This window comes from Gopherus evgoodei, chromosome 4, assembly GCF_007399415.2.
Source record: "Gopherus evgoodei ecotype Sinaloan lineage chromosome 4, rGopEvg1_v1.p, whole genome shotgun sequence".
NCBI lineage: Eukaryota > Metazoa > Chordata > Testudines > Testudinidae > Gopherus > Gopherus evgoodei.
In genome coordinates, this window is record NC_044325.1 from 59,310,662 (window position 1) to 59,334,564 (window position 23,903).

Genomic DNA, 23,903 nt, shown 5'->3' on the forward strand with positions numbered 1-23,903 from the left:
AAAGCAGAACTGCAGGCTAGTTAGAAAACCATGCTGACAGGAGCAGCAGAAGTACTAGGAAGCTGTATGATACGCTTGTCACCATAAATGATAAAGCAGTTTATCTACTTATTTAAAGATCTAAGTATTTAGTTCAGTTTTTATATCCTAGGTGGTTATTGGAGGTTCAGATGGAATGATTGAAGCAATATATAGTGAAGGAAGTAAAACGAATGTTGTTTATTTTTGCCCTTTTCATTTTTCCACAGGTTGTCCATCATTGCACAGTGATGCTGAAGTGGCTGAAGATGGCTTTCAAGTAAGTGTGTTAGCTTTATACCACTCACATAATTTAGAGCAAATGACGATTGACTTCTGTAATTTTATTTTGCCACTTCTTCCTAGTACTTATAGTATTTTAAGTTTAGTTAAAGTGAGTTTCCTAGATTCATTATTTTGGAAAGTAGTTTATAATCCAGCCCATCTCATATCTTTGTAATACATATTAAACAAGGAGATGGTTTGCCATTTTAAAAGTCCAAAAGTTTGTCATCTGTTCCAAGGGAACATATATCCTGTTGAAACGAAGTCTGATCCTCTGGTAACATTTAAAGAAAAGCAGAGGAGCCAGGGTCTTTAAAAAATATACAGTTTTATTTGCTGACCTGGATGTCATTGTGGTATTGTATACTCTGCTGGCACTGGGCACAATTAGGGTCGTGGGGTTTTTTGTTTGGTTTGTGTTTTTGGTGGTGCAACACAACTTAAGAGAGTCATAGAGGAAACAGTGGGAAAAGCCCATTCTAAACAGGTTGATCATATTGGAAAACTTCAGATAATTTTAAATAAAGCTGGTGCCATAGTTAAAGCTGTCCCTAAACATCTTTTAAAGGTTTTATTGACCCTAGCAACATTACAGGATTAATTTTTATTTGACTGTTCTTCAGCAATTTCTATAGATAACGATGAGATTAGAGGTTAACAAGCTTCCTTATTCAGACACCATTGAGTACTCTGAAATTGATATGTAGTAATAACTACCAAGTTATATAATTAAAAACCCATGTCACCTCTGTATGAAGCATAGGTGCTTTTCTTCATTTATAAGTATGCATGTAAGTCCCAACTACTTATTGTAGCAAATACAAAGAAAATCTTTGGTTACTTTTTTTCCTTTTCAGATATTCCATTTAAATAAAAGATTATTTTTTTGTATATGTGGTTCTCCTTAAAGACTTCAGACATTTGATGGTATTCTAAAACAACTTTTTGAAGGAAATATTTTTGTTTTTAGATATTAAATTCTGGTGCTGCACATTGCCTTTTTACCAATATACTGAGCTAGAACATAAGATGCACAAAATGACAAAGATAAGATTAGCAAACTACCTGCATAATTTGAGGTCCTGGTTAAGAAACAAACTACTAATAAGGGTCTTATATAATTCCAGTGTATAAAAAGGATTGTAGTGCAAGTGGATAGGCAAGAGCAATCTAATTTTATAACAAAATAAAATAGGGATTTAAAGATGGATATTCCTTAAAGCAGTGGTGTCCAAACTTTTCTTGTCACACACACCCTTGCCCCCCATCCCCTTACCAGTAGGGAATCTATTTCCACTCACCCCCACCCCCGGTCTGTTACAGCAGAGTTGGCTCAGCAGAGGAGCTTGGGCTGATGATGGAGCTGGGGACAGAAATGGGAAGGAGGAGGAGCTGGTCTGAGGACAGAGAGTGGAGCTGCAGCTGGGGGCAGTAGAGAACTGCAGTTGGGGGTGGAGTGGGGCTGAGGGCGGAGCGGGGCTGTGTGGTGCTCCCTTCCTGCTTCCCATGGTGGCTGGCCTGGTCCCTGACACATGTCCCCACCCCAAAATGTTCCTTTGTGCTGCCCCCTCCCCCCAAAGGAGGTACACCCCACAGTCTGAGGACACTGTTATAAAGTATAGATAGAAGGAACAATAATCTTTATAACATTGTTAGGGAAAATCACATTAACATTTTATATATTTTAAACTAACATAATTTAGATAAATTTATAATGATAGAATTACTTGTATTATAGGGAGAGTGGAGAGTCAGTTTCCTTCACAAAAGATGGTTGTTACCCCTATTCATAGCAATTAGTCTGAGTTTACAGATAAAATTCATCTCAGTACAGTATCCCAGTCTTGCATTTGGCACCCTGTCTCACATTCCTGCAGGTCAGACTGAATCTCGCATATTTGGTTATGCTGTGGGAATAGGGTGACCAGACAGCAAATGTGAAAAATCGGGGCGGGGGGGGGGGGGGAGATAATAAGAGCCTATATTAGGAAAAAGACCCAAAAATCAGGACTATGCCTATAAAATCAGGACATCTGGTCACCCTATGTGGGAAGGCTGCAAGCATTTATTTGTAGGTTCTGTTTTGGCCACTCTGTCTCTGAACAGGCAGCCAGGCTCCCTCTCTATTGCAGTTCCCCTTGCTGCATCCCAGTAAAGAAGGAGCACTTGAGGAGGAAGCACACTACCACAAGGTGAGAGGTCCAATACTAGTCTCAGGCACCTGCGTGCTCTCCTTCTCCTTCCCACAGTCAGCTGCACCAAGTTCACCTATGAGCTTCCTGACTTCCAGTACCATTATCTGTAGGAATCACAGCAGCACCCCATCCAGCTATGCTTCTAGATACCCTTGAGGACCCACCTACCCAAGCCACAACTGCTAAGTTTTGTTCAGCTCCGTGTTCTACCACCACCACTACTCAGAGCATATTGAGTTGATCAGAAGTTTAAGTTTATGGTTATGTGCAAATTAGATTAAATAATTGGCACTAATGTCACACGGAGCAGAACAAAATGCGTCAGCTATGCCCTATTGCTTCTTGACTGCTAACAGGTAGCTCTGCCCTTTGAAGTATGAGGAGTTTCTTGCTGAAGCTGCAGCACAGGGCAAATTTCTGACTGAATTTTGAACTTCCTGTTTATCCATATGTGTTCTATGGACTAGAAGGGTTTGGGAATCTGTCACACGCTAAGATCTACTAGTCTGACTACAGTTAAATAACACATTTCACCTAGATTCAGTACAGCAATGCCTCTGTAGGGCTTGGTGCTCTTTTATGTTACTTCATTGCAGGATTAGCATAACAGCAGCATCACTAGATGATTTCATTGATTGTACCACATAATCTGCTTACTCTTCAACCCTATCCCTCTAGACTAAATTCCCCGCCCCCTTGTTTGAGAGCCTAACCTCTCTTCTATCAAGGCAAGTGCTCCAGCTCTGGACTCTAGGGGGTTTGCTATATGAAGAGGTCTATACTCACTTCCTTGACAAAAGCTCCTGTGCTAAATATCTGGAGAGACCGGGCTCATCCAGTTTTATTGCACTACATCTTAAAAGGCTTCATACCCATTCCACTGTTCTAATCCAGACATCTCTTCCAATTATTAGGTAGTACTTTCTTTGATATGTGCTTAAATTTTAATGACTCAGTATATGTGCACAATAAGCTTTTAGTTTAAAAAGAAATTGGGGATGGGGAGGCAGGGAGGAGAGGAGCAGGAGAGTGTTTAAAATATTGGTAGATACATCTTAAAAAATAAGCCCCAAAATTGACCTAATCTGAACTGTTCTTTGCTCAGATATGAAAATGCTAAAATATTTATTTTAATCTTTGAGGCATAATCCACTTGCTTTAAACCAGAATTTTGTTGTAATATGTCCAATAGAGTTCATCCTTGCAATCTGTAGTTAAAATACAAGGGGGTAGACTTGTATTTAAATTTATAAAGATGTTACTACAAAAAGTAGTGTCCTGAAATTCACATCAGCGCAGTAGTCCCGTACTTGCAACTGTTTTTTACCATAAAGCAGAATTCTGCAGTTCATATTGTTGTTTGTTAGTTGGGATGCTAGACAAATTCACTGAGATTTCAAAGATGTTTTGCTGATGTTTGTAGTAAGTTCTTAACTGTTAATCCACCTTTTTAACGATGTTTTGCAGTTTTCTCAAATCATCGCATATTACACAGATCCCGCAAAAAGACTGTGTACCTGTGCAGTAAGAATATTGTAATATTTAGCATGTAATATATTTTACAATACAATACAGTAACTCCTCGCTCCCTCCTTCCTGAGCCCTGTCATGTAGTCCCCTCCCCTCCATGGAGATGGGGTAAGTGGGGTGCAGGGGTGGGGGGAAGGGAGATACCCTGACATTAGTCTCCTTCTCTCCCCACCCTGAACAGCAAGCAGGAGGTTCCGGGGAGCAGCTCCAAGGCAGAGGGCAGGAGCAGCACATGGCAGTGGGGGGAGGGACAGCTGAACTGCCAGCAGTTGACTGCCGCACAGGGAACTTAGGGGAGCGGGGAATTGATATGGGGGCTGCCGGTCCACCCTGGTTTCAAGCCCCTACCAGTTAGCTCCAGCAGGCTGCTCTTCCTGCAAGCAGTGGACAAAGCAGACAGCTGCCAAACGACATTATAAGGGAGCATTGCACAACTTTAAACAAGCATGTTCTCTAAGTGATCAGCAATGAAACAACGTTAACTGGGGCGACTTTAAGTGAGAATTTACTGTACAATATTTACAATACAATATTTAGCATATAATACATTTTATTATAAAACGCCTAATTATTTAAAACTATCAAAACCCTAGAAATTCATAGTAAAAATCTACATAACATCTCTGGACTCATTTGTACCTCTACTGGTGTAGAGCTATTAAAAGATAGGTATATAATAACATTACACTATTATAAAATCCCTTTAGTGTGAGGGAGCTAAGTTTGGTGATAACTGAACTTCTTGCTTTATAACTTCTTTTTTAAGGGTCTGTAACTTTATGTTCAGATGGCCTTTTGGTTTAAATGTATGTTGGAAAGAAAAGTATGTTAGAGCATAAGCTCTGCTGCTACTGAAATCCATAGGAATATTATTAGTATGAAGACTGCAACTTTTAATAAAGGCAAGGCAGGTTACAGAACATGAATTTTTAAATATTTTAAAAAATGAGTATGAGTTCATACCTTCCAATACAAAAGCTGAAGGATAGAATTATCTAGAATTATCTGTCTATCTAGAATTAATGAGAGAGAAGGTAGGTTATGTAAATGAAAAATCCTGAAGATACATAAGAAAATTCCCAGCTGACAGCCAAATCCAACAGGTTCTTTCTCAGTTGAGGAGATTTTCATTTGACCTTCAAACTATATAGTTTAATATTGACTTTTCAACTGCAAAAAATATTATTGAAATCCTAAACATACTTTAAAGAAAAAATCAGCACTTCAGGTTTTCCCAAACTGCTATTAAGGAAAAGAATGGTACAGCTATATTTTTTGATTACAGTGAGACTAAAACTACCATTTATTAAATCACTTGTGTGTTGTATCTGAAGACTTTCACTGCTAGCACTCAGTGTACATATTTTTTTTTGTTTAGCACCATAAAATACCAATTCACCACTGTAAGTGGTTAGCTGACATTATTTATTTTTCAAAAACAATTTTCTTACAGTAGGATCAACTTAACATTTTAAGTACAATTTATTAACTAGTTACTACATTAATTTAAAATGTAAATTTATATTAAAAGGTTAGTGCAGTCATAAATGACGTGTGTGTCTATATATATATATATATATATAATATATATAATAATATAAAACCACACACACACACACAAATTTAGCATACACATGTATAGAGATTCTAAAGGACAAATTTTTAGCTGTGAGTACAGTGGGTGCACAGAGACCCATTTATTGCTCATGAGTGGGAAGCTAAGCAATGAGGCATGCATTTATCAGATTTTCTTGTTTAAATTTAGGACATGTGGGCTCAGCTGAAGTGCATGTTTTTGCATTCAGTGTACCTGCAGTTTTAAGTGCCTGGCAATAATTGTTTTCCTCTACCAAATATAAACTCATAGATAGGGGTGATTTTTTTTTTTAAATGAAGAAGTTAACAATCCTAAACCAAAAGTGAAGAACTAATCAAGATCTTTTAATCTGTTTTCATCTGATAGTGAAGTCTAAGCATACAGTATTGTTGGAATACTTGCTTATTTCTTTCAAATTGATATGCTTACTGTAAATTTTGATTTTGAGACTTGCAAGATACATCAAATATGTTACAATGCCTTACAGATTTTGTTGTGCAGGTATATTGGTGTAATCAACAGGCCACTAACACTGTTTCACTGCAGCTTTGATGTACTAAGACAGGAAGTTCCTCTTTGAGTTTCCTGTTGTAGGCAAAGACAGGGGAAGATTTAAACCTGATGGATAAAAAAAGAAAAGTTTTCATATTCTTTGACTCCAAGGAAGTGCTTGATCATTGTTATCAGGATTAAGTGCTTCAGGTTTTTAGCTGAAGTGGCAAAAAGGCCTTTGATTCACACACATTGTCTAAAATGGTCTTACTGCAGCAGACAGGATGTGAGTTGGTCATGTTCCTTTTTGTAAAGGTAATGTTTAATGAGTGTCCAGGTTTTTATGTTCAAATGAAGTAAGTTTAGGCTTCATCTTATCAAAATAATTTATAGCATTATGGCCTCTTGCAAGTAACTGCAATGTAATTCAGCAGAGATACTATGATGTTTGTAATTTTATTTATTTCATGTATTACGGGATCAAGAAATTCTTACACGAATTATTTGTATGCAGTGCAGATAGCATATTAATTAGGTTTAACTCCAAGCAGTAAATGTGACAGTCATCTGTATTTCTTATTTAAATTTAATATAGCAATTCTGTGTGAGGGATAGTGCATACTAAACAAGGAAGAGGAATTACTATTTTTTCTGATTAATACAAATTATTAGCTATTTCATCTCTCCCTATTTACTTTTTCAAAGGTAGACCACCTCCTGTTACGGGTTATGAATTTGTATACCAGATTTGACACCAAAAAATGTTAGTGTTCCATTGTGGTTAGGCAAAGCAGACTTAGGAGAAGCAATATATGTCTTATTTATTTTTCCTTAAACTGCTTAAAAATATTCAAACTAATCTGGACAACATTTCAACACTTTCGGAATCTAGGCCAAAAAATGCATGTGATTGTTTGTAGTGAAGGGTTTACTGCCAAATCTGAAAATTGCTCCATCACTCTAAGAAATAGCTAAAACAGAAGATGGTTACTTTAAATTTATTGAGATCTGTTTCACTTACTCAAATGGAAAAAAAAAATTACTTAAAACCTTCACCTGATGTTTGGAATCAAGCAGCAAAATTTCAGGCCTCGTGGAAGCAAAGTACAAGTAAGGGAAATGTGGTATTTTGTCATTCCTTCTGTATAATCATTCATTCAAAATACTGAAAACAGAACATTTTTAACAATGTTTGCAAAACAATGCTGAATTCTCTCGAAGGCTTAGCTCTAGGAAACTGGAAGAAGGGAAAAGTGAGGAGAGAAGCTTTGAAGAAGAGAGAAACTCTTTCTGGTTTTCATTTTCTCTACAGCTGTCATCTGGCTTTGAATTCCGCTGGAGAGCTACAGCTGGATTCATTTTATTGCTTTTCCCAGCATCCTTTTGCCTGTGAGCACAGAAATGTTTTAGTAGTCTTGGGGAAAAAAATGTTAGTATCTCGTAGCAACTATAGGACAGTAATTATTATACCAGCAGCTGAGAGCAAACCAGATTTCCTTTGTGCATTAAAAACTGGCGTAGATTACTTTACAGATAATACTGACTAACCTATGCTTGTGCTGAACTTTGCAGGCTGTGGTAAATGGATATTTAATGTGGGCGGTGTGTAATTGCTGTGGACAATAGAAAAGGGGGACGTGTGCATGTGTGTTTGTTTAATATATAATATAACAAATTTTGTTCTTAAGGAAGATTTTACATGCTTGGTTCTCATTTAAAGAATTTTTTCAGTATAACTGGAGTTTGTTTTTAGGACCTCCTTCTTCAAGTTGTGTCATCATTTCCATTATAAATACTGTTTTTTAGATGTTCATAACTATGCCATAAAAATTCACATTGGACTAAAACTTGGCATATTATATCCTCTGTCCAAAGTAAAGCTTTTTTCAAATTTAATAAAATTGCTTTGGATATTTCTGAATTATGAGTTCACTAAAAAAGTTTATTGGTTCATTTAACTATTTTGCACCCATGTAAAGTAAGCAGCTTTATTTAAATCTAGTCATCTCTGATATTCTGAAAAGGAAAAAAACTGTGACGATAATTAAAAGGACACTGTCTGTGTCATTAGGCAAAAGTCAATCTTTGTAGAGTTTTCCTTCCTCAGTTATTACCTTATGAATTTCCAGTACATTTCTTTCTTCTTATCTCCACTCTGCCCTGAACTGGGGGGAGTGGGTAAATAATGAAGAGGTCATGACACTAATTCAGAAAGATCTGGATCGCCTGGTGGGCTCAAGCAAATAGGGACAGATAATAAGAAGGAACTCCACGCAAAACATACTATAGCAATTCATGCTGCTGTTTGTATGTTGCTATTTTTTTAGCACTTTAGCTCAAAGCTAGCATGTGTACATTTTACCCAAGCAGGAAATTTTATACTTCCAGCCGCAATGTAGACTTACCCTAACATGTGCCTGCAAACTATGCTAATACATACACACATAGATGCTTTGCATGCTTCTGTTACATGGCTGAATATATGCAAATTTTGTAGATACAACTTAGGTGCCTTTCTTTGACAATTTAGCACTCAGAAATTTGCACATTAAATCCAGCGTTTAGCTTTTTTATCTTTTGTGCCGGAGCATGGATCTATAGATTCCAAAGCCAGAAGGGATCATTGTGATCATCTAGTCTCACCTCCTGTATAACACAGGCCATAGAACTTTCCCGCAATAATTCCTACAGTATATCTTTTAGAAAAACATCCAAACTTGATTTTAAAATTTTCATTGGAGAATCCAATATTACCCTTGGAAAATTGTTCTGAGTTAATTACTCTCACTATAAAACATTTATGCCTTATTTCCAGTCTGAATTTGTCTAGCTTCAGCTTCTAGCCATTGAATCATGTTATATATTTCTCCTCTAGACTGAAGAGTACCTTTATTAAATATTCCCATGTAGATACTTACAGTGTAATCAAGTCAACCCTTACCCTTCTCTTTGTTAAGATAAATAGATTGAGCTCCTTGAATCTATTGCTATAAGGCATGTTTTCTAATCCTTTAATCATTAGCCTGGCTCTTCTGTGAATGCTCTCCTATTTATAATCATCCTTGTTGAATTGTGGAAACCAGAACTAAACACAGTATGCCAGCACTGGGTGCACCAGTACCAAGTATAGAGGTATAGTAACCTTCCTACTCAAGAGTCCCCCATTTAGCATCTTTAGCCCTTTAGTCCATAGCATTGCATTGGGAGCTCATGTTCAGCTGGTTATCCATCTCCACCCCAAAATCTTTTTCAGAGTCACTGCTTTCCAGGATAGAGTCCCCTATTCTATGAGTATGGCCTACGTTCTTTGTTCCTAAATATATACATTGACATACATGTATACATTTACATTTAGTCAAATACATATTTGCTTGAGTCCAGCTTACCAAGCAATCCAGAGTTCTCTGTACTAGTGACCTGACCTCTTGGTTATTTACCACTCTCCCAATGTTGATGTCATCTGCAAACTTTCAGTAATGATTTTATATTTTCTTCCAGGTCATTACTTAAAAATACTAAATAGCATAGGGCCAAGAACCAATCCACATAGGACTCTACTAGAAGCACCACCTGTGCAATCATGATTCCCCATTTACGGTCACATTTGAGACCTAGAAATTAGCCATCTTTTAATCCATTGAATGTGTTCCATGTTAATTTTATATCTTTCTCATTCTTCTTCAAATGCTTGCCCATATCCATTTCATTATAGGTATATGTGCTCACCACATGCATTGGTGCCGGAAATTTTTCCCTCAGTGGTATCTGTAGGAGACCGGCTCTGGTTTCCTCTGGAGTGGCCCGCATATGCACCAGTATAAGGGGCACCACCGGCTTCTCCCCCCCCCCCCCCAGTTTTTTTTTGCTGCCAGTGACTGTGCTGGAATGTCTCCTTCCTTCACAAGCTTTCCCAACTGTACTATATCTAGTAGTGAATTTGTTGTATAGTTAATAGTTCTCTTAGTGTTAAGTCAGAAATAGTTAGTCCCATATGGGATTCAGCCTAGGGATGGGGCATGCCCTGGTTCCTGGGCTTCAAACCTTATGACTGTTGCAAAAAAACCATGTCAGTCAGTGATCCCCATAAAAGCTGCCTGAAGTGTTTAGGAGAAACCCACATGAGCGACAAGTGTCGCATTTGCAAGAGCTTCAGCCCACAGACTAAAAAGGAGCTGGACATTCATCTCCGAGCATTCCTTATTGAGTCGGCCCTTGGACTGGCCTCAGAGCCGACAAGATTATACTCTGCTCCAAGTACTGCAACCTCGGTGTGGAATGCACCAACCTCCAACTGGCGCCATTCCTCATCCCTGTACCAGCTAAAAAGCAAAGTAAGTCCAGGAGGGGGCATTCTCCTATGTCCCATAAAGTGAAGGAGAGAGCCAGAGGAGAGCAAAGACCTGCATGGGGCAGCTCTTCCCCTCTGGATGGTGGCCAGGCTCTGACTCTCACTGAGCTGTCAAGACCTGCCCCCATCCCAGGAAGTGGCAGAGAGACTCAGCACCTGGTGCTGCTGTCCCCTCAGGACATACTGTCCTTCTGGTGCTGCCCATGCCAGCCAGTGAGTTTCCCCATTTAATGGGTAAATCTGCCTTGGGACCTTTCCAGCAGTCTCCATCAGTGCAGCACTGCTCCTTACCACAGTGGGTGCCCCATCAGCACTTGCCTGAACAGCACCACCAGTCCCCCAATGCGAGTCAGCTGGCCTGCCAGAGTCCCCGGTGTCAGTCCCTGGACTCTAGGCACTGTTCCTTGGGCTCTAGGCATCAATCACCAGTGATCCACTGCAGACACACAGCACCAAAGCCTGGAGCACCTTAGCTGCTCTCACAGCTCACGGCACCATTCTGGAGGGTCGAGATGCCAGAGCTTGGTCGCTGGATCACCAGTACAGTTCACCGTGAGCACATTGATCTCTGACATGTCAGTCTTCTTGCTCCCTTTCCCAATCTACAAAGCGGCACCGCTCTCTAACTGATGCATCGATCGCCAGGTTATCATCACCGATCCACCGAACGCTGACACTGGTCATTTGGGGTCGTGGCACCAAGAGCCATCGTCCCCATACAGGTCCTCAGTAGAAGTCCACAACCAGAGCTGACAGGATCAGGGTAGACAGGTGGCCTCGGTACCATCCTGGTCCCCCAGACAAGTTTCTCCCTCCTCGGGCTTGGACAGCAAGGAGGAGGACCCGGTTTGCAGGCCAAGGCCACCCACCAGAGGCAACATGGAACCCCTGGGGATTTTCCCACCCATCACAGGGCATACGTTTGTCTCGGGGGCATCTGAAATATTGTCAGTGACAGTCTCTCGCCCACCACCTGACTCGGACGTGGAGTCAGAGCAGTTTCCCCAGGACTGTCCAGCCTTGGCCAAGTTCCCTTAGCAGAAGCAGCAGAGTTGGCGACCCACCTGTACCTGACTCCTCCTCATCTTTGCCTGATGAGGCAATAGCAGGGCCCTCTCACTTGGTTCCTCAGGATGATGCAGAGGCCCATCAGCAGAGTTTGAAGAGGGTCTCCTCAAACTTGGGGATGGAAGCTGAGGAACTGGCAGAGCCCTCAGACTCCCTGTTCAATGTGCTACGTGCAGCAGCCACTTCCAAGGTGGCATTGCCAAAGCGCGAGAGAGTGGTAAAAACTACTAAGGCCCTGTGGCAGACACCCTCCTTCCTGGCCACCATCGCCAAGCGGGCAGAAAGAAAATACTATGTCCCCGCTAAAGGGTATGAGTATCTTTATACCCACCCTGCCCCAAGCTCACTTGTTGTGTCGGCAGCCAATGAGCACAATAGGCAGGACCAATTAGGATCAACACGTAAGAACAAGGAGGCGAAGAGGCTCGATCTTTGTTAGAAAAAATTAGTCTATGTCCACCCTCTAGCTGAGAGGGGCCAACCATCAGGCCTTACTTGGCCATTATGGTTTTAATATTTGGATTTGCTGCCAGAGGACCCCAGGAAGAAATTTCTGGCTATCCTTGATGAGGGCAGAGCTGTGGCCAGGGAAGCCCTCCAAGTGGCCTCAGGTGCAGCAGACTCTACAACCAAGATCATGGCTTTGGTCATTTCTATGGGGCGGACATCCTGGTTGTAGTTGTTGGGCCTATTGATAGAGCTTCAGCAATCCATCCAGGTCCTCCCATTCAATGTCTTGGCACTGTTTTTGGAACAAACAGACAGTAAATTACATGGCCTGAAAGACTCTAGGACTACCTTGCGCTTCCTGTGCCTTTACATGATGGGGCCAGTGAGGAAGCAGTTTAAGCCGCAACAGCGCCACAGGTTTTGAAGCAAACCTCGGTCAGTGTGCTTCCACAAGGGCTGTAAGTGCCGGCAAGGCCATCAGCCGGCACCCTCAGCTCACCTGAGCTCCACCCATAACCAGCCAAGTAACAAGCAGTAATTTTGAGGATGTGCCCAAGGACAACCTTCCAGCCTGTGTCCTGGATCCTGCTCCCCTGTTACTTTCTGTTTGTTTGTCCCCCTTTCTCCTTATCTGGGTCTCTATAACATCAGACCAGTGGGTCCTCAGCACAGTAGCGGGGGGGATATACCCTCTAGTTTGTTTCTATTCCACCCCCACCAACCCCCGTCCCTCTTCAGGGACCCTTCTCACAAGCATCTGCTCACTCGAGGTGCAAGGCCTACTGCGGGTGGAAGCCATGGAGGAAGTCCCTCTGCACTTGAGGGGGAAAGGGTTTTATGCTTCCTATTTTTTTATTCCAAAAGCCAAGGGTGAGAGGGTGGAATCCACAACCCATCCTTGACCTGCAGAGCCTCAACAAGTGCCTCAAGAAGTTCAAGTTCCCCATGGTCTCCTTGGCCTCTGTCAAGGTTAATTCCCCACTCTGGCACTCTGAGTGCAGAAAATGGGGGCCCGCAAGGATTCTAAAAATTAATACTGGCCACTGAACTCTTGAAGTAAACTCTGAAGGTTAGAGCTTTTCTCCGACCTTGGATGGGTAGATGCTGCCACCACCCAAGTGCAAAACCCCTTTGAGAACCCAGGAAGGCGCACTTGGCAATTCCTTCCTGCGAATACCCTTGAGCCCTTTCACCCCCCTTCTGGGGAAGAGCTGAGAGAGAAAGGAAATAAGCTGTTGCCACCAACTAATTAAACAACATGTGCGCAAACCTTTTAGGACACACAAAACCAATTCTGCTCTTAAAAAAGGTAAATTGTATTTAAAGAAAAAAGAAAATACATCTGAAAACTCAGGTTGTTACTAAATTAAAAAAAAAAAGAGAGAACAACTGTAAGAATTAAGCACCAAGAATAGGTTTCTTGAGGTCCAGCTTATAGGTTAGAAGCAAAACAAAAGCATCTTGAGTTAGCACAGAGGAGTCCACAAGCCATAAAGAAATAAAAAAAGAGAGAAATCTAATCATGTCTTCCTAGACATTTCCTGATCTACTTGCATATCTGGGGTTTCAAATGAGTAGTTTCTAGGTATGATACTGATGATTTTTCAAACCTGGTCCCAAGCTTCTTACAGCATAGTTGCTGCCCTGTTTCCCCCTCTCTGGAGAACAAAAAAACAAAGACAAAAGGGGAGCCTGTTTCAGTTTTAAAAAGTTCTAGCCTTCCCATTGGCTCTTTTGGCCAGGGGCCCATTCACTTCCTTTTACCTATCCATAGCAGTGAGACTTTTAACCTTTTACAGGTAAAGTAAGTAGAGAACAGCTACTAAAAGGGATTTTATAGCTAACTAGCTGGTTGGGTCCATAAAAGGGAGCTATTCTTCACACACACACACACACACACACACACACACACACACACACACACACACACACACACACACACACACACACACACACACACACACACACACACACACACACACACACACACACACACACACACACCCCTTCATGTATCACAGCCTCCATCATTCCTTCCCTGGATCCAGGAAACTGGTACACTGCCCTTGATCTGAAAGACGCTTACTTTAACATATTGATATTTCGTAGATACAGATGGTTCCTATGTTTCATAGTTGGGACCGCCCACTACCAATTTGCAGTGCTCCCTTTGGCCTAGCAATAGCGCCAAGGGTGTATACGAAATGCATGTTGGTGGTTGCGGCCTACCTCAGATGGCAGGGTATCCAGATTTACCCATACCTTGACAACTGGCTCATCAAGGTCTGCTCCAGGTCTAGCGCAGCATCGAGATTTGCAAGCCACTTGTCAAGCTCTGGGCTTGTTGATAAATGAAGAAAAATCATTATTGATCCCAGTCCAACGGATATTGTTTATCGGCGCGGTAAGCGACTTTACCCGAGCCAGAGCGTTCCTGACAGAGGCCATGTTCAGGGCAATGTCAGATCTGATTGCCACTTCACTGCCCATCCACTCACCACGGCCTTATCTCAGACTATTGTGGCGCATGGCAGCATGCATGTACATTGTCCGACATGCGGGACTCAAGCTGCGTCTTCTCCAGATGTGGCTGGCATCGGTCTGCTCCCCGGTCAGACATCATCTAGACAAGGTCATCACGATCCCTCCACAGATATTTGCGTCTCTGTAGTGATAGTCCGACCTGATTCTGGTGTTGGAAGGTGTGCCGTTTGCGAGCCCACAACCCATGGTCTCCCTGATTTCGGATGCGTCCGACCTCAATTGGGGAATGTATCTCGGTACACAGCGGACTCAAGGGTTATGGTCTCGAAAGGAGCTTGCACTGCATATAAATGTCAGGGAGTTCAGAGCCAACCACCTAGCTTGTGATGTCTTCATTCCCCAGCTGTCCAGGTGGGTGGTGCAAATGTTGATGGACAACATGGCCTCCATGTTCTGTGTCAACATGCAGGAGGAACTTGATTGTCAGCTGTGTGCCAGGAGGCCCTCTGTCTGTGGGACTTCTGCATCCAGCATGCAATCCACCTGAAAGCATTGCACCTCCCCAGCATCAGGAACACAGCAAGTTGCCTCAGCAGGTTGTTCTTCTCTCATCATGAGTGGTCCCTTCACTTGGAGATTGTCAGAATGCTCTTCCAGAAGTGGGGAGCTCCCCACATGGACCTGTTTGCCTCCAGTCAGAACAGAAAGTGTCATCAGTTTTATTCTCTCCAAGGCCTCGGCAGAGGCTCACTATCTAATGCCTTTTTCCTGTCTTGGTCAGAGGACCTGATGTATGCCTTCCCACCAGTTCTGCTCATCGGCAAAGCCCTGTCAAAAATCAAAAGGGACAAGGCATGGGTCATTATTGTCACCTCAGCATTGGTTCAGCATGCTCATGAGCCTGGCTGTTGCAGCCTGTGGCCACTTCCCAGACCCCTGGACCTACTCTCGCAGGATCAGTCGACTCCTGCACCTGCACTACACCTCTCTCCGCCTCACAGCCTGGATGCTGCATGGCTGAATCCAGAGGAACAAGCCTGCTCTAGTCAGGTATAGCAGAAAGCTCTCCACCAGAGCAACTTACAAAGTGGAAAGCGTTTCTCTTGCTGGGCTTTGGAGAAGACTGTCTCCCCAACTGGGTTGTCTCTGCAGTCCACCCTGAATTACCTGCATCACTTAAAGCACCAAGGGCTCGCCTTCTCTTCAGTCAAGGTGCACCAGGCTGCCATATCAGCCTTCTGTCCTCACATCCAGGGTAGCTCGATACTCTTGTATGAGATCTTGATCGGGTTCCTGAAAGGCCTTGAAAGACTCTTTCCACCGGTCTGGGATCTGGTTCAGCAGTGGGACCTCAACCTGGTCCTCTCCAGGTTCATGAGTCTGCCCTTTGAACCTACGCTTCTTGTTCTCTTTCCCACTTCTTGTGGAAGGTTGCATTCCTTGTAGCTATTTCCTCGGTAAGATGTCTCTCTGAAATTAAAGCCCTCACTTCGGAGCCCCCATGCACAGTATTTACAACAAGGTCCAACTGCAGCCCCATGCAGTCTACCTGCCAACTGTGGTGTCGCACTTCCATGTCAACCAGGATATCTTCCTCCCGGTGTTCTGTCCAAAGTCTCACATGACAAATGAGGAGAAGCAGCTGCACACTCTAGATGTCAGGCACACCTTGGCGTTTTACCTGGAGCACACCAAGCCCTTCCGCAGATGGACCTAGCTTTTTATCACGATAGTTGACAGGATGAAGGGCCTTCCGGTGTCTTCAGAGGATTTAGAATTGGATCACTACCTGCATCCGTACTTCTTATGAGTTGGCACAGGCTGTCCCTCCGCCGATAGTAAAGGCTCATTCGACTAGGGCTTAGGCATCTTCAGCTGCCTTCCTGGCGCATGTCCCTAACCAGGGCATCTACAGGGCCGCAACATGGTCTTCGGTACCCACATTCATGACACATTATGCCATCCCCTACCGTATGTTATCCGCCTCTACCTTTAATCTCAAGACCTGACTCCAAACTGCATCTGAAAAGAGGGAAGGTTATTTTCATAGCACTGTCCTGAGCAAGGTAAGTGTGGCACTCAAGCCTGCTACACCTCTCTGTGCCAACATCTCACCAACTTCATCTCAGGAAGGATCTCGTGTTGCAGGACTGAGGGACCCTGATCGACTCCAATCCCTCCTTCTTGAACCTGACAACATGGTTCCTACATGGTTCTCTAGTATGGAGCTAGACTATCTTCAAAAATGGAAGTGCTCCACTACCGGTGTTCTCTTTAATCTTCCCAAGCCTCAGAGGGTCTGGTCTCCAAAATCCTGGCTACCTGTTGGATTTGAAAACCTGTCACTACGCTCTGAGTACATTTGGCCACTATTACAGCCTTCCACTCACCCATCAAAGGCTTTTCAGTCTTTATCCACCCTACTGCAGCAAGATTCCTCAAGGGTCTTAACCATTTTGTTTCCCTCTGTACAGAATCAGCTCTCCCAGTTGCAACTACAATTTGTTTCCTGTTGTCCTAAGGAAACCTACCTTTGAACCAGTAGCTACATGTTCTCTCTCCCAGCTCTCCCTCAAGACTTCATTCCTCATTGCCATTGCTTCAGCTAGACCAGGAGTCGGCAACCTATGGCACGCATGCCAAAGATGGCACACATGCCATTTTTTTAATGGCACGCGACTGCCTGCTGGGACTCCACGTGCCATTAAAAATCCTGCCAATGCGGCAAGCTGCAGGGTTCGCAGTCCTGGGCCGGAGTGTCCCACCGAGCGCTGCAAGCCGCCGGCCCTCCCCCAGAGCCCTGCTGCCGCGCGTGCAGCTTTCTGGGGGCTGGGGGCTGGGGCTGCGCTCTCCCGCGGGGCAGCGTTTGGCTCCATGGAGAGGTAAAGACGCTCCCCGCTTATCCAGAGCCCTGCTGTTGTGCGCACATCGCTCTGAGGGGCAGGGCTGGGCTGCGCGCTCGGCGGCGGCAGGGCTCCAGATGAGCAGGGAGCCTCATGGTAAGGGGCCCGGGGGGGGAGTTGGGTAAGCGGTGGGGGCAGTCAAGGGATAGGGAGCAGGGTGGGTTGGATGTGGGGGTGGGATCCTGGTGGGGTGGTTAGGAGCAGGGGTCTCTGGAGGGGGCAGTCAGGGAGCAGGGGGGCTGGATGAGGTATGGGAGTCCCGGGGTCTGTTTGGGAGATGGATAGGGGGTCGGGACAGGGAGCAAGGAGGGTCCTGGGGTAGCAGTTAAGGTGGGGGGGTCTCTGGAGGGGGGTTTAGGAGACAAGGAGCTGGGGAGGTTGGATGAGTCGGGAGTTCTGGGGGTCCTGTCAGGAGGCAGGGATGTGGAGAGGGGTTGGGGCAGGCAGGGAGCCGGGGGGGGAGGAGTTGGGTGGGTCCAGAGTTCTGGGGGTCCTGTCAGGGGGTGGGGAGCAGTTAGATAGGCATGGGAGTACAGGGCGTCTGTCTGGGTGCGGCGGCGTGGATAAGGGTTGGGGCAGTCGGGACAAGTAGGGGGTAGAGTTCTAGGGGGTCAGTTGGGACAAGGGGCAGGGAGGCTTAGATAGGGGGTGGGGTCCCAGGAGGGGGTAGTCGGGACAAGGAGCAGTGGGGACTTGAGGGTTCGAGGGGGGCAGTCACCCAGCCCTTTGCCCTGACACACACACACACACACACACACACACACACACACACACACACACACACACACACACACACACACACACACTTCTGCCCTTAGCCCTGTATCACCCAGCCCTCTGTTGACTCCTTCACCACACCCCCGCCATGACCCCAGCCCTGACTCTGACACCTCCACACATACCCAGCCCTCCTACCCTGACACCTGCACCCCCTCCCATGCCCCCAGCCCTCTGCCCTGACTCTTGCACCCCCCACATCCCCAGCCCCCCCCCCACATCCCCACCCCTACCCCTCACACCAAATGGGAGTCACATTCCCACCTGCACCCCTCACACCAAATGGGAGCTACCCAGGTAAGTGACCCCACACCCAAACCTCCTGCCCCAACCCTGAGCCCCTTCCTTCATTCTAGCTCGTGGCCAGACCCTTCACCCCCAGCCCTGTGCTCAGTGCACTCCCACCCTCAGCTCAGTGCAGAGAGAGGAAGAGAATGGGCCAGAACCAGGGAGAAGGTAGGTACCCACTCTATGTGGGCAGGGCTGGGACCCCAGACTGGCGGCTGGGATCTCGGCTGGCAGGAGCCGGAGGATGGAACCTGTGAGCGGCAGTGGGCTGAGCCGCTCAACCCACAGCCAGTCTGGGGTCCCTGCTGCCAGCCTCGCAAAGCCTGTTGATGGTCTGGGGTTCTGGTTGCCAGACCCTTCCCAGCTGGGGGTCCCGGCCGCAGGCCCCACTCAGCCCACTGCTGGCCTAGGTGAACAGAACCCCAGACCAGCAGTAGGCTGAGCGGGCCAGTGGCATAAGATCAACATTTTAATTTAATTTTAAATGAACCTTCTTAAACATTTTGAAAACCTTGTTTATTTTACAATACAACACTAGTTTGTTATATTATATATAGACTTGTAAAGAGAGACCTTCTAAAAACCATTAAAATGTATTACCGGCACACGAAACCTTAAATTAGAGTGAAAAAATGAAGACTCGGCACACCACTTCTGAAAGGTTGCCGGCCCCTGAGCTAGACAAACAGGAGAACTTGGTGCCCTTAACGTTGGGCTGCCATATACCATCGTTTATGAAGAAAAGGTGATATTATGCCCTCATTCTCACTTCCTCCCAAAGGTATCTTCAGAGTATCACATTAATCAGAAAATTTGACTCCCAGTATTCTACCCAAAACCTCATACCTCCACAGATGAGACTAGCCTACATGCACTACATGTCAGAAGGGCCGTTGCCTTCTACCTTGATGGGACTAAGACCTTCTGGGCCTCTCATCATTTTCTGAGAGAATGGAGGGATAACCTATATCCCCACACACAGACTGGCCAAGTGGGTTTCAGGGTACACCTTTTTACCTGCTGTCATAAACAGATAGTTAGGGGTTAATGCCTCTTTTACCTGTAAAGGGTTAAGAAGTTCACCTAGCCTAGCTGATACCTGACCAGAGGGACCAGTGGGGGAACAAGATGCTTCAAAAGGAAGGAGGGAAGTTTCCTTTGTTTAGTCAGTTTCAGTTTCAGCCGGAATGAAAAAGATCAAGGAACCAGCCTCTTATCAGAGTAGTAAGTTTTAGAAAGGAATAAATAGGTTTATGTTTATTTTCTTTTGTGACTTGTCTTGGTGCCATTAAGGGCATTATCAAATTAGGTATTCTTGTGAGTATTAAGATTTTTGCCCAGGGAAACATCCTGTGTTTTCAATCTATTGTCTGTGAGATTAGCTGATATGCTGTCCCCCAGAGGTTTTTTTTTCTTTTACCTTTCTTTTCTTTAATTAAAAGCCTTCTTTTTAAGAACCTGATTAATTTTTTCCCCTGTATTTTTAGATCCAAGGGAATTGGATCTGGACTCACCAGGGAATTGGTGGAGGAGTCTCTCGAGGCTATCCAGGAAGGGAAGGTTTTGGGGGGAAAGGGAGTGAGCCAAGTACTCAGAAATTCTGGATGGTGGCAGCGAGGCCAGATCTAAGCTGGTAATTAAGCTTAGAAGTGTCCATGCAGGTCCCCACATCTGTACCCTAAAGTTCAGAGTGGGGATGAGACCTATGACATGGTGGCAGTGGTGGGATGGGGGACACTAAGGAAGGAAACTGGAATCATGCTTGCTGGAAGTTCACCCCAATAAACATTGAATTGTTTGTGCCTTTGGACTTCGGGTATTGTTGCTCTCTGTTCATGCGAGAAGGACCAGGGAAGTGAGAGGGTGAAGGAATAAGCCCCCTAACATCTTGGTGCCTGTGACTCAAATGCATCGCATTGGATAGGTGAGTGACAGCCTGTAAGTCCCCCTCTCCAAAGTCTGCGCAGCTACTTGGAGGGGGTATAGTGAACTCTCGTGATGGTAGTTGCGAGTTCTGGCAAGCCAGTATAAGGATTTTTTGGATAAATGGATAAGGAAGAACCAGGACCCCTATCAGGTGCAGGGGTCAGCCTGGGATGAGATTGAAAAGGAAACTTCCCTCCTTCCTTTTGAAGCATTTTGTTCCCCCATTGGTTCCTCTGGTCAGATGTCAGCTAGGCTAGGTGAACTTCTTAACCCTTTACAGGTAAAAGATGCATTAACCCTTAACTATCTGTTTATGACACCTGCTATGAGTCTCTGTTGGGGTGCAGTACCCTCACAGAGTGGTAATACATTCCACTAGATCTCAGTCCACATATCTAGCTCTGTTGAAGGATGTTTCCGTATCAGAAGTATGTAGGACTGTGACTTGGTCTTCCATCCATACCTTTGCCAAGTATTACAACACCATTCCTGTTTTCAGAGATGCTACTACCTTTGGTGATGCAATCTTCTGAACAGTCTTGAATGTGCCTCCTCAGCACCCACCTCCTTGTTAAGTTACTGCTTGGGATTCTTTTACAGTGGAGCACTCATAGGGACATATACTCAAAAGAGAAAATACCTACCATATAGTAACTTGAGTTCTTTGAAATGTTTTGTCCCTATGGGTCGTCGTCCTCCTTCTCCTCCTCGGCTGTGAAGGCTCTCAACAGCTGAGAAGGAGCTGAGTGGCAGTGGGTCCTTGCCTCCTTATATCCCTTGGTTTGAGGCACAAGATGCTACTTTGTGCAAGTATGGGCCTGTGGTGAGGTGACTACCCCACACTCACCCTGTAGGGTTTAATGCAGGCCAGATGGCAGCTGATTAAAGAACTTCAGCTGGCCAGGAGTTTGTGGACCTATAAAGCCCAGGAGCTGAATGGAGAAAAGGCAGCTGGGAAAAGGCAGTCACTCCCTGGGAGGAGACCCAGGAAGAGAAGGGGAACCGGTAGTAGAAAGCAGCCCAGGGATAGACCAATGAGCCCAGAGAGAGAAGGCCCAGACTGCTGAGCTGAGGGTCCCTGGGCTAGCACCCAGAGAAGAGGGCAGGCCTGGGTTTCCCTATCAGCCACTGGGCGAGTGGCACTGAGGCAGTGAGTGAGGGGACTGCCTGACTATTGAGGAGTTAAACTCCCCCAGAAAGGGGGAACACAGACAGTGGCACAGCTAGAGGGCTGAGCCACAAAGAGGATGTTGTAGTTCCTGAGGTTGCAAGAGGGGCAGCAAGTTGATAGCAGAGACAGAGTGACGGTGTGCAAACCACAGACAGGCCTTCGGCCTCGAGATAATCCCCAGAGTACCACGAGGAGGCGCCAGGCCAGCAGTGAGTGATGCGCCCCATGACGGTACCAATGGACATTGCTTTGTATTCTCCAGTCAAGAGGGCACAAGCATGCATGCATCCTATGGTGGAGCACTCATAGGGGCAAAACATCTCAAACTCCAAGTTGCTGTAAGGTAAGTAACCTCTCCTTCCATCTCATCCAGATTGTCAAAGATCCAGAACATGATGCTTTTCTCTACTTCAGATGCAGAGCTAATTTAAAGAAGAAATGATTTAAACATATATTTACCAAAAGGAGAGTCCAGAGTCTTGCACTTTCTGTATCTTTTGGACATGACAAAACCCTTGGTTTGCAGTCTAAACATGACTACCTCATCTCGTCCTATGCAGTAGTTTGTGTTGAATTGGCTTATTCAAATCTTTTGGATCTCTACAAATCTTTAGCTTGTTCAGTTTTATTACAGTGACCACCATTAACCCAAAGTTGAAGTTTGACCTTTTTCAGTAACATCAGTTTTTATCACCCGGTCAATTCTAGTTTTTAATTATATCTGTCAGTGCTAATATGGCATATAGGGTGGTTGTTTGGGGTGAGGGGAGGGCAGCTAACTGGGATCTGCCTCATTCTCATTCACTACATCCTGTCCTTAATATATCCCAACTCATTAAACACATCAGATTCTTTAAGATTATCTCCATTTTGTTCAGTAGATTGATCGTTGGCACAAACAGACCACTGTTCAAGCAAAGCACACTTCCTGTTCCACAATCTCAAGCTATGAGTGGATTTATCCTGCAGATGTCTTAATATACATTTGCCACAGGTTCTTAACCTTGTGCCCATTTGTTTCATGTAAACTTAGTTTCAATATTGAATAGTCAGTAGTAGTTTTGTGTATGCTTCGTGTGACTATGTAGCACTCAGCTCCGGTATCTATCTTGAAATTCACTTTTTGTTCATTTATTTTCCTGTATAGCAAGCCAATCTGTTAAACAAACTTGCTTTCTAAATTTGAGACCCAAACAGTAATTCTGTTTGTGCATCATTACTTTCAGAACTTTTTCCTTCAGCAGTATGTCTGAGTTTTTGTTTCTTCACAATGTGTAGTGAAAGCAATACAATTTTGGAAACACACAGTACAAACAATAATTAACACCTTTGTGGACATTTCTAGAACAAATAGTACTGGAGACTGGACTAAACACTCCCTCCTAGAAATGGTTCTTCCATGTCAGATTTGAAGTGCATGGGTGGAGTAGAGAGGCTTGTATTGCTGTTGCCTATGCTGTATCCGTTCTCTGGACAGGGAATTTCATTCTGTTGGGCAGACTTACTTTGTCAGTACTGAAACCATTTTTTAAAAAAAATGTTGTTTGAGACCTTGTGAATGTTTCCTTCTAACATGTATCTTGTAAAATATATATGTATATATTGGAGAGTTTGAAGGTATTATGGTTTGATATTCATAGAGATTTTTATGTAAATGTTAAGTCCACATCAAGAACAGAATAAAGTTGAATTCTTTCTATGGTAGGCAATTCAAGAAGATACTTCCAGTTCATTAAAAGATCAGCTTTTCCAACATGAAACTGTATTAACCAGTGAACCTTATAAAAGTCCAAATATAAGGCCCTCAACGTTTGAGGAATTGAACTCTAGAAGAGCCTACTTTCCCAGCCAACCCAATCAGGTAAGAGATTTCCAACTGGGGATGGCATTGTATTTGTCAGATGTGATTTTTACCATGTGAAATTGTAGTTGTTACCATATCAGGAAAGACTAGTTAGTTCCAGTTCAAGGCGTTTTGTTAATTCACACCCCATTACACTTCATTTTAATTACATAATCACATTGTGGTTACATAAGGCAGTAGATTTGGAGATAGATTTAAAATTGTGCAAGTAAAAAATAAAACTGCAATAGGTGTAAACTAATATATTTAATATGATACTGAACATCAGAATGTATATTATATTTCAGTATTTTTGCAAGGAGTTTATACATGTTATGACTCATTTCAATTTAAAATATTATTTATACTGCAAAACTATTATTTAAATTGCTAGGTTTTTTTAGTATTATATTCTAATAATTTTTATTTTTCCCAATTTCAGCTTGTATTTGCCAGTGACCTGTCCTAACCTAGTTTTTTCCCAGGAAATTGCCAATCCTGCTTCCAACCATAGAAACATTTCTTGTA

The 23,903-nt window shown here is 44.0% G+C and overlaps 1 protein-coding gene across 1 annotated transcript in view; it reads left to right on the forward strand.

Moving 5' to 3' along the window:
- SPRED1 (sprouty related EVH1 domain containing 1) overlaps positions 1–23,903 on the forward strand; it is a 114,423-nt gene that overhangs the window by 79,321 nt on the left and 11,199 nt on the right. The window contains exons 4-5 of the mRNA XM_030559393.1: positions 249–298; positions 23,238–23,393. Coding sequence (XP_030415253.1) covers positions 249–298; positions 23,238–23,393 — 206 coding nt within the window. The remainder of the gene's footprint in view (positions 1–248; positions 299–23,237; positions 23,394–23,903) is intronic.